This window comes from Lutjanus erythropterus, chromosome 15, assembly GCF_056507025.1.
Source record: "Lutjanus erythropterus isolate fLutEry1 chromosome 15, fLutEry1.hap2, whole genome shotgun sequence".
Classification (NCBI taxonomy): domain Eukaryota; kingdom Metazoa; phylum Chordata; class Actinopteri; order Lutjaniformes; family Lutjanidae; genus Lutjanus; species Lutjanus erythropterus.
The window spans coordinates 30,830,089-30,841,277 of record NC_139331.1 but is presented as its reverse complement, the minus strand read 5'-3'; the positions used below and the strand labels follow the sequence as shown (position 1 = coordinate 30,841,277).

General features: G+C 40.1%; 1 protein-coding gene across 1 annotated transcript in view; it reads left to right on the top strand.

The window, feature by feature from the left end:
• The first annotated feature begins 488 nt into the window (after window positions 1-488).
• The window catches only part of man1a1 (mannosidase, alpha, class 1A, member 1), a 187,076-nt gene continuing 176,375 nt past the window's right edge, over window positions 489-11,189 (top strand). Inside the window, exon 1 of the mRNA XM_084737405.1 lies at window positions 489-1,216. Coding sequence (XP_084593531.1) covers window positions 707-1,216 — 510 coding nt within the window. The 5' untranslated portion in view covers window positions 489-706. The remainder of the gene's footprint in view (window positions 1,217-11,189) is intronic.

Sequence of the window (11,189 nt, the reverse complement as noted above, 5' to 3'; positions counted from 1 at the left end):
CAGCTCACTCAAGGACCCCTGTTAGTCCCCATACCCCAGTTTGAAAACCACTGTATATAAGAAAACTTTCACTTTACACTATACTATACAAAAAAAATTTTTTTTTTTTTAAACTTAACAAATCTCTGCTGTTTTCATCTGGCACTTGTCAAGGCATTGCAGGTGTTTCACCATCTGTTGCCCGTTGGAGAGCCGTGCACTTTTAGATTGACTGTAAAATAAATCTACAACGCGACCTTTTTTTTTTTCTTTTTCCTTTTCAGGAACTGCGACTTTGTCCAAACTGAATCATGTTGTGGTGTTCCCTCCTTCCTGCTGTATGGTTACTGGAACATGAAGTTGTAATCGCGGCTGTCAGCGGTTTTTATACCCAGCCGTCGGGAGGACACGCCCCCCGGGTTCCCACCACTCACAGGGCAGAAAGTGATTAGCTCATCGCGGCTGTCAGTCACGCCTATCTACCGTTGCTTCCTGTGTGAGCCGTTGGACTCGGTCTGTCTGCAGAGAGTCTTCGGTATGGGCAGCCGCCTTGCTCCTCAACTTTTTACCGGAGATTTTACCACTGTTCCTCTTCGTTTGACACGGTTTATGTCCTCTGGAAATGGATATCTGATCGGAATAAACGGAAAGTGAGCCCGACGAGAGTTAATTCGACCGTTTAAATTCATTTTTTGTTGTTCGAGTTGTTGAAGGAAGAGAGGGGAAAATGCCAGTTGCAACTCTTCTGCCTTTTACCGCGACCCCGAATAGGAAGTCTGCCAGCCCGACCTCTTTCAGGTTGACAGAAAAATTCATTTTGTTATTAGTGTTCAGCGCTTTTATAACCCTGTGTTTCGGGGCCATTTTCTTCCTACCGGACTCGTCCAAGCTGCTTAGCGGAGTTTTCTTTCATTCCTCCGCGGTGGAGACCAACACCCGCACCGGTCCGGACAGCAGCGACTCGGGTTCGGCTGGAAACGACGAGAGGGTCCTGGCCAAAATCAGGAAAGACCACGAAAAAGCTCTGCTAGAGGCCAAGGATACTCTACAAAAACGGCCAGACGAGATTAAACAAGACATTATATCTGAGAAGGAGAAAGTTGTGAAGGAGAGTATGGGTTTAGGTGGGAAGGATGACAATAATTTACCTTTCGTTGAGTACCACCGCCCGCCCGGGGCGACTGGACACGAACCTCTGGACCCCGAAACCAGGGAGCGACGGGCTAAAGTCAAAGAGGTAAGGATCTGTTGAGCTCTTGCGCTGCTCGTTCCATGGGGAAAAACGTCACGCCAAACTCTGTTTAAAATCTGTCATTTTTAATTCGCTTCGTCTTAGGGCTGTTCATACTCATTATACAACATGACTCAACACCTAACACGAATCGTTCATATCCCCTCTACAATTCGGCGCACATATAATACATTAGTGGGTATTAAAGTGAATACAATTTTAACTTTTACAAAATGTTCACTTGTTATAACGAAAGTCCTCTCCGCCGATGTATATCGCGCAGAGCTGTGCCAATGAATGTGCGCCAAGTATACAACTTGTGATTTCACTGAATCCGGACTGACTGTAGTGAGTAACCTGTAGCCGAATTGCGCAAAATATCTAGGAGTGTTTAGCTGAAGATCTTATGTGACGTTGTGTGATCTACGCACACCTGTCGGTGGATTTGACACGTAAATTTGGCAGCTTTTTAAGCGGAGTTCGGCGTGATGTGTTTCGTTCCACGAAATTTTACAGCAGTCAGTTCCTGGGGGGAAGGAAGGAATGCATGTTGGATCCTCCGCCCCCCTCCGGGCTTATATACCTGCCTTTCGAGTTTCCCCTGTCAGAACAATACGGGGCTGCTGTTAAGCCAGCTCACCGGTGATCATGAATAAATCTGGGGGACAAAACCCACCTTTTAGCCCTTAAAGATCTTAAAATATGACCTAGATTCACAGTGAAGAAGGGGGTATTTTAAGAGAACCTGGAAATTTATGCTGCGTTTGAAAGCCCGACATTATTATTAATTGTTCTAATTGGACTCAAAATAACCCTCATATTTGTATTCCCAAATTGTATATATTACTTTTATTCAATAGCTTGTGTGTCCTCTGATGTGTCATTTCACACCGGTGAAAGCAAAACGTTAGCTTTATAGCCTGCAGCAGGGTGAAAAACACCAACAGGTAGCATGTCTGGTATCATTGTGTTATGTCACTGCACAGTGTGTACGTCTGTGTGTGTGTGTGTGTGGGAAAACAAGTGAAAAGCCCAGTGGTGAAGTCTCAGAGGTGGTTTCAGGTGGCTGCTGCTGTTTTACCCCTGCTATTATGAACCCAGCTCTCTAAAATGCTCACTAGGATTTCTACATGGAGATGACAGTCATATCTTCAGTGCTATTTTGAAAAGGGAGTTCTCACAGGGGGATTTTGGGGAGTAGGTCTGCTCGGCGCGATGGCTCGATTTCCATTTGCTCATTCAGGTGGTTAACTGGTTGACTTGCACAGATGAGCGCTGAGTGGGTGAGCAGATGAGGATTTGGTGTCCTGATTGAGCACATGTGGTCTGTGTGTAGACGTTCAGATGGACTGATATTGCCATATCATTTGAACATTAGAGATCTGCAGGTCACCGTGGCCCAGAACTGATATGAAGGAGGTCAGGATATGACCTTTTCAAGCAGCCTCTGGGGTCTTCTGTGGGACTATGGTCAATACTGTCAAAAGAAATATCAACATGATGTATTTGACTGAATACACCAGTATTAATTATACAGTCATATTGGAGATTACTTTTTTCCTTTTACTCTCTACATTTTAGCACAAATATCTGCATTTATTTATTATATATTTATTACATTTTCAAAACGGGCTTGTTACTTTATTTTTAATGCATTTGATCGTAATTATTGATTATTTTTTATTTGCCATTGTGTGTCGCCTTCACAATATCAAGACCAATTTCAACATAAATGAACAGAACAATACACAATCCACAGAAAATGTTAGAGCTGCCACAATTAATTGATTATGTATCAATTATTAATTAACTGGCAATTATTTTGATAATTGATTAATCATTTTGAATATTTTTTTGGCAGAAAAACCCAAAATTCTCTGATTTCAGCTCCTTAATTGTGCACATTTTCTGGTTTATTTAGTCCTCTATTACAATAAACTGTGTATCTTTGTGTTATGGATGAAACAAGACACTTGAGGACGTCATCTTGGGCTTTGGGAAAATTTTTCACCATTTTCTGTTAATTCATAAGCCAAACAACTAAATGATTAATCAAGGAAATTATTGACAGATTAATCAACAGTGAAACTAATCATTAGTTGCAGCCCTAGAAAAGATGATTCCTTGGTGTATCCATCAGTGCATATCACATATAACAGATAAACAAGGTAAAAATTATGTCCTTTTATACTTTGAGTACATTTCAAAGACTTTTTGCTTTTTCACAATTAAAAAAGCTGAATTAATACTTCTACTTGTGCAATCTTTTTTTACGCAAGTATTTGTACTTCTGCTTGAGTAAAGAATGTGTACTTTTGCCAATTCTTATATGAGGAAGACCAATCTTCTTCAGCTATAAACGTTAAATAAGTTCAGAAAATTGAATCAGTGAACGGTACTGCAGCTTTCAAGACCCTGAAAAAACAAGATTGAACTTAATCCCAAGATTATATTAACCAAAATTCCCCACACTGTCAGACTTAAATCACAGCATATTTTATAGATGCATTTGTTGTAAACGCTGTCCTGAAACTTAAAAAGTTCATTGCATGTATTTGATTTTAAAGGTACAGTGTTTGAAATGCCAACAGGGGATGTTTCTGACCTTAAGATGACATCACCTGCCACTAAAAGGTTAAGAGACCCTGCTGTCATGTTGTCAACCACACGAGTGTGGCATTAAACACATCATGTCGACGAGGGGCCGTACTGTTTACAAATGACAGTTTGCTGATGGTGTGCGTCCTCCTGTCAACTGACTGTCCTCACGTAGGCTAAATCACGGCTGTCTCATGTATTTGTCATCATGTCGACAGTGCACAATCCCAGGCATGCAGTGGAAGTGCAGCTTTTGTACTGAGTAGTTGTCTTTCCTGCCAGTAAAAATAATCTACAGGCCACTAAATCAAATAAAAAGCATAAGAATGAAGTCCTTTCCATGCTAAATAGCAGCATTTAATGTGAAATAAAATTGAGTTATTTCTGTCTTTAATCTGAAATTGTAACAGTTTACTCTAGAGATACATTCCCTTAATTTATAGCACATGTTGTGAATTTAAAGGGCCCAGCCAACCGAGCCCCTAATGCCTAATTTCCTCCTTTCCAGTTCTCTGTTTATATTTTGAAATTCAACTGTGAACCATGTGACTTTCAAAACAGCAACAGTGAGCTGGGAGAAAAGCCAACATAACCAAAGTCCCATTGAAAACAGCAACTGAATATTTTTTTGTGTTGTTAAGGCAGCTATCAGTGTTTAAAAAGTGCACAGATTGTCTCGCTCTGGGCTATTTTTTCAAATTGGCCAAATATTAGTTTCATTTAAATCTGAATGAAGTACCGCTGGTGCTAAGGGCATTTGACAAAATCTTTCCACAAGTAGCACAGATGATGCTTTTTGAACAGTTTAGCAGCTTCAGCAGCCTCACTGATGTTTGGATTCCTCCTGTGGATCTCCTTTTTTTGAAAAAGCATTTTTTCTCAGAGGTCAGAAGTTGGAGCTGGGAATAGTCACACATAAATTGACCACAATCCAGTGCAACAAGTCAGAGAAAAACTTCTTTGAGCTTGATAACAAAGTATTCTGCGGCATTTTGAGCATACAAACAGTGGAGGAGCATGACCACAAACAATACTGTGTGTATACTTGATTTGATGAGCCTCAAGTGCCAATAAACAGCTTTACTACTGTTGATGCATGGAGCAGCCATATTTAATTTTGAGGCTGGGGTTGGAGAGGTTCCTTTGACTTTCTGAATCGGAAATCCGACTTCAGGGGACATTCCAGTCAGAAATTTACAACTGCAAACTTGGAAATTCTGACTTCCCGGTTCAAATGAAATACATCATCACAGTAAAATAAATACCTCTGTCTTGAGATCACTTGAGTTGTATTTTTCTTTTTAAAACAAAATCAGCTGTGTTGAGTTTTTCAAATGTGGACCTAGGTCATAATAGGCCTTGTCCACCAACATGGAACCGGCCACGTTCTGATTCATGCGCCTAATTTTGAACCAATCGGAGTAGAGTTGCATCAATTAATTCATAAATTAACACAGACTTGTTTATTAAATCAATCATCAGCTAATTTGATAATCCGTTAATTAGAGTAATTTTTTAAGAACAGTTCAAATTTTATGATTTGAGGTTCCTAGATGTGAATATTTTTTGTTGGTTCCAAGCTTGAACCAGAAAATAGCAGGTTGTCATTGGGAACCATAGTGGATGTGTCATATTCTACAGGTTGTTGTGCATCATACAACACTGTGTTGACGATGCATCCTTGATTACAATGGTTCCACCCCTAAGTGGTGGAAACGCAGGCTGGTTCGCTACATAGCACCAAGGCCCCAAGAATCTTGAATGAAACCGGATCAAGAACCAAGAACTAATTTGGTTCCATGCAGATGTGCATTTCTAACAGGACTTCATTCCTTTTTATAGCTATGCTGTACAGCAGGTTCTGAAAAATGTGATGGGTGAGATTAACCTGACTGATCACATTTTATTGAAAGATCAGGCTCCTCCATGGGCAGCTATAACCAGTTCTTGCTGTGAACAACACCATGCAAAACTGGACAGGATGTTGACTACCATTATACAAAATATTTGGTGTTTGTGGTGAGCACTTGAATGGCTACTGACACTGTTTTCCATCAAGTCACCATTCCTGTGTGACAGCTGCTTATAGACTGTGCGGCTACAGTTTGGAACAGAGAAGAAAAACATGGCTGCCCATCTGCAACTGGGTACGTCTTAATCTCCGTTTGCTCAAAGTAAACTCACAGTGGTGCAGAAATGGTCCATGACAGTGCAATATTTTCTGACAGGAATACAGATGCAAAAGTCTGCCAGAACCTCCAACCTAATGAAGCAACTAATGAACACATTGTAAATTTATGAGAGAGAGTGTAGTGCTTTGAACTACAAGAAAAAGACATCACAAAAGTCTGTTTGTATATCTGCTCAGCGTGGCACAGGGTGTGTCAGACATGATGTACTTATGGTGGAGTCAAATGCAGTATCTTGTTTGTAAAAGAGAAATGGTATTTTAACTCTCCAGGATACAAAAAGCTGGCACAGTCATGACAACTTGACTGGTAGTTTGTGTTAAATCTAAAAGAGAAGCCAGAGAAGCATGCTTGATATCAGGCGTTTAAGTAAACATTACCATTCTTCTCTCCGCATTCAAGGTAAATCAGTCGCTGTGTTCATAATAAGGTAGATGAGACTGGAAAAAAATCAACAAGGAAAAGAAGAGTTTTTCACAAACCTGTTCATCTTATATTTAGAATAAATATTGACCCAGTGTTGGTTATGCCTTGTATGATTAAAGAGCAGTTATGAGAAATATCAGCTGATGTGAGTTTGCCAATATTCCTGGTGATTTGAGTCTTGCGGTTCCTGCAGCTGTGTCCTGCTTTGGTAGGACATAATTGGACATGCTGATCCGGTATATTTTAGGTATTCAGTTGACGTCTCCAGAGAAGACCAAGCGTGTCGCCCCAGATTACCTGCCACTGTAGTGTCAAAGTCAAAATAGCCAGACAAAAATATCCTTATCATCATCAATGAGTTCCAACATGTTTCAGGATATCGAAAAATGCTCCACACCAAAGAGATTTTTGGGGCATTTTCACCTTTATTGGACAGTACGAGAGTGAAGAGGCAGACAGGAAGTATGTGGAGAGAGACGGGGCTATGGGATGCTACAAAGGTCCCCAGCTGGAATCGAACCAGCAACGTTACAGACGTGCTGCAGCTATTTGGCCATCAGGTTGCTGCAAGCACTGCTATTCTTAAAACTAGATCTAATGAGAGAATTGTTTGTTTTGTTCATGTATCCTTTTCAGGATTTCATGCTTTTGGGCTGCAGTAATTTCTTGGAACAATACTACTAACTACCACTACTAGGACTAGTAATAATGCTTGTTGTTGTTGTAGAAGATTGACTTGTAACAGTAGTTGAAGTGGAGGTCATAATAGTACAGGTCAAAGAAGATGGCATTTTTAGTAGTGTTTAAATCTGCTGATTACTTTCTTGATGTCCATCATCTGGCCCATAAAAATGTCATCAAAAGTGAAAAATACCCGACACAATTTCCTAGAGCCAATGGTGATGCCTCCAGATTGATTCATTTACAACGTCAAAACATTACGATAACAAATGAGAAAGAGCAACGTGCAAGCTACCCTTGCCATCGGCACTGACACACCCCCTTACCATAACAGATGCTGGCTTTTGAACTGTTTGTGCTGGTAACAGTCTGAATGGTCCTTTTCCTCTTTAGCCCAGAGGATGCGTCGTTTTGATTTTCAGAAAAAAAAAAAGCACTTTGACATGTTGACTGTGTTTTTATTTATTTTTTACACGGCATCCCAACATTTTTGGAATTATAGTCAGAATAGAATAGTTTTAGAAGAAGTCATAAAATCAGCATTCAAGGAAGTCATAGCTGAAAACACAGCTTTTTCCCTCTCTCATACAAATAAGCTTTGAATAACATTTCTATTGATGTACTTTTCTTGACCAGCCATCTAAAAACATTATGCTCAAACTGTGAATATTCAGGAAGAAATATGTAGTTGACAACATAACTCAGCTATGCACTGTTGCTGCTTCTTTTTGTTTTAACTTTTCACACACACAGAACCCACCATTCCAAATTTCATTCCATTCAAAAGGACATTTAATCAAAATGCATAAATTGCATTCGGCTGTTTTGCTTTTCTCTTCTTTGAGCTTAAAATACCTCCACACAGCTGACATGCTGACGGGTCTCACTCACGTTCCAGCTGCTGTTCACCGTGACACATGCTGCTACTCTGTGTTACTCATCACACATCTCTCTTTACGACATGTTCAAAGTTTAGTTGAGCGTTTACGTGACAGTCTAGGCGGCATCACTGGTCGACACAACGCTTAAAGATATTGTTGTAAGCGCTGTCCTCCCTCTGCTGAGCGCCTGAATGTACCTGGACCAAAATAGCATCTGGTTAACTTGTGCATAATAATTAAAGGACAAATAGGCTGACATAATTTGTAGTCATAAGTGATGTGAAGAGGCAAAATATTCACCTTATTCTTATTCAGATATTTTAAGCCCCATTTAGACAAAGATGCATCTGACAGCTTGAGTTTTTTAGGCTTACTGTAGCTACATCCCTTGTCTCTTTTTGAAATTTTCTACACTTTGTGTTCAGTAAAGCCAATAACTCTGTTGACACTCTCTTACATTCCCCTCTTGACCTCTGTTGGCCTGGTGTTACTTGGTTGAGGCTTCTTAAATCATTTGAAGATAAAGCTCTGTGATGCTGGCTTCTTACTCATCCTCGCCACCATCTGACCCAGTTATCCAGGGATGTGCCCCTGCAGTGTCACGGTCTCGGTGGGTGAGTGTTGTGTTTGTGATGGGCAGAGGACAGGCTGCACTGGCCGCTCTGTTAAGGATAAACGACTTGTTGTGAGCGACCGTCACAATCCCACAATCAGCTAAGTCTGTTTGTCTGCTTGAAATCAAAGTGTCTCAGGAGACCCTCTCCTGTCTGCAGCCTGGACCTTCAGTCACTTTCGGTAGAGGCTTTGGAGGCAACGGCAGTAGAGGGTAATACAGAAAATGCTGGCTGATAAACAGAGGGAAAATCAAGGCAGATAGGGCAAATACTGGATGTGTAAACATCTGTGATATTTGGCACAGTGAGATACTTCTCTCTCTGGAAGCAACATGTTTCTTACCAGGATTATATTTTAGGAATTATAGCATTCATAGCCTCCTGGAATATTATGACATATATGACATATTGATGTTGAAAATTCATCTAACTACCTTCTCAGAGAGAAGGACAGTAGAAGAGAAACTTCATGTGCATGAGTGGTGAATGAGACCACATGTGGATGCAACCGAAACTGATCTCAACTTCCTTTGGTAATTATGCCCTAATTCTGTGTAATTGCGTGGTCAGGCAGTGTACTTGTGGAATTACCAGTCTTGGCAGAAGTCTCTTTAAACACTGACAGGCAGAAATTAACGTGAGAGCGTATGAATAGGTTCAAATGTGCATATGTGGACCACCTGCGTCACACTTCCTATATGAAACTGGTATCAGCATGTGTGCTGGATTCCAGCGCAACTGGTGCGGAAACTCTAACTGTTGATCTCTTGAGAAAAATAGCATTAACAAACCATGAGGGAAGAACATCTTTATATTTCGGACGGTGTAGGTCCAACTGGTAAGTTGTGAAATTTCATAACTCAGTCCCACAGGAGACCCTTTATACCTGACATCAAACCATGTCTCCTGCATATTTTTTGAACCTGCATATCTTGGCTTGCCAAACAGATTTTCATACTCATTACCTACTGTCATTTCCACATGCAATATTTTAAAATTAAACACCTTATCTTGCCTGTTCCCTGTCTACAAGTGTCCTCACAATCCATATTTAAAGAATGTTCAATTATTGCACGACTAGAAAAACTGTGGGACCCATTACTGGAGGTGGGTCAGGGTTGGCCAGGTGCCACAAATCCATATTAAATACAAATCCTTTGTCAAGTTCATCATAAAATGTAATGTTTTTGTGTCAGCTTTATTCATTCACAGTGGTAGTTGGTTGCTGAACTCAGATTTTAGTTCCACCAAAAGTCTTGGCCCCGTGTTACCTTAAACCTACTTCAAGGAGTTTTTAAGTGGTTATGAAACAGCCTCAATTTAATTATGATACTTCTATAAATGAAGTGATGTCCCGGTGTCCCAGGGACAGCAAAAATAGCACCCGGGAAACAAAGATATAGTGTCCGGGACAATTCAATTTATTACATTAATGCTTCATGCAATATACAGAATTTAAATCAGCCTAATTAATAATTAATTACTATGAGATATGTTCTGTGTGAATATGTAAATTTACATCGTTGTATATTAGGGTTGGATGATTTCCACCTATCTGGCATATGACAATGTCCACAGTGAAACATCATGATGGATGATGATATCATTGTTGGAAACACGCTAAGAGAGGCCTCCAGGAAAAAAAAGCAGCAACAGCTTCTTTTTATTTTTCTCTCCCACAAATCAAAAAAAGAACTTCACCGGCAACTCTGAGGGGACGCGCCACCTTGGTGGTGGTTAGAAAAGTGAAATTCAGGACAGTTGCAGTGTACTAAGGTTGCTCTATATGACTTGTAGTACAAAAGCAAACAAGGCCATCAGTGAGAAGATCGGTTAGTTCCATAGTATTCTTAATGCCCGCCACAAGGATGGATTCTCTGTTCAATCAGATAAAACAAGCCTGTGTTTGCATTTTCACAAACAAAGTTACACTGAGTAGTAATTTAGGTGGTTTTTGACATTATATTTTCTAGTTATCGTAGAAGAAAGACTACTGCTTTTCTCCACAGGGACCTCCAAAATCAACAAAATACAGAAGTTCCTTGTAGTAGCTTTAAATAAAAATTATTCCAGTGATTTTAATCCACAAGACAGATATTTGAAGTTTAAAGCTACTACAAGGAGTCATGAACTGGTTATGAAACTCGAGTTGATGCTGATGCCTTTTATATGAACTATGTAAACAAATTTGACCATCAGCTACTTGAAATGATTTTCAGAAAGCAATAATTAAATTTTTGAGGTAATATTTTGTTTTTATGGTGGAGTAAACACTTCCACGTTTGTCCACATTGGCCTCCAAATCAGAATATGAAAGTTCCTTGTCGTAGGTTTAAATTTGTAAAAACAGCACTAATAGCAGTTTAAAAATCTAAAATTATACTGTTTACTGGGAACACCCTGGCTCTCCACTGAAACTCTATTTTTGTGGCAGCATTTTTAAAATAATGACAGACTTGTTGCTAATTAATACACACAGACTCACCTTTTCTGCTCGGAGCAACCGCTGCTGTCCTATCTGACTCATCATCCTGCCACTTGTGCGCACGTTTGTGTGTGTGTGAGTGTGTACAAGTGTGCATCTGTGATA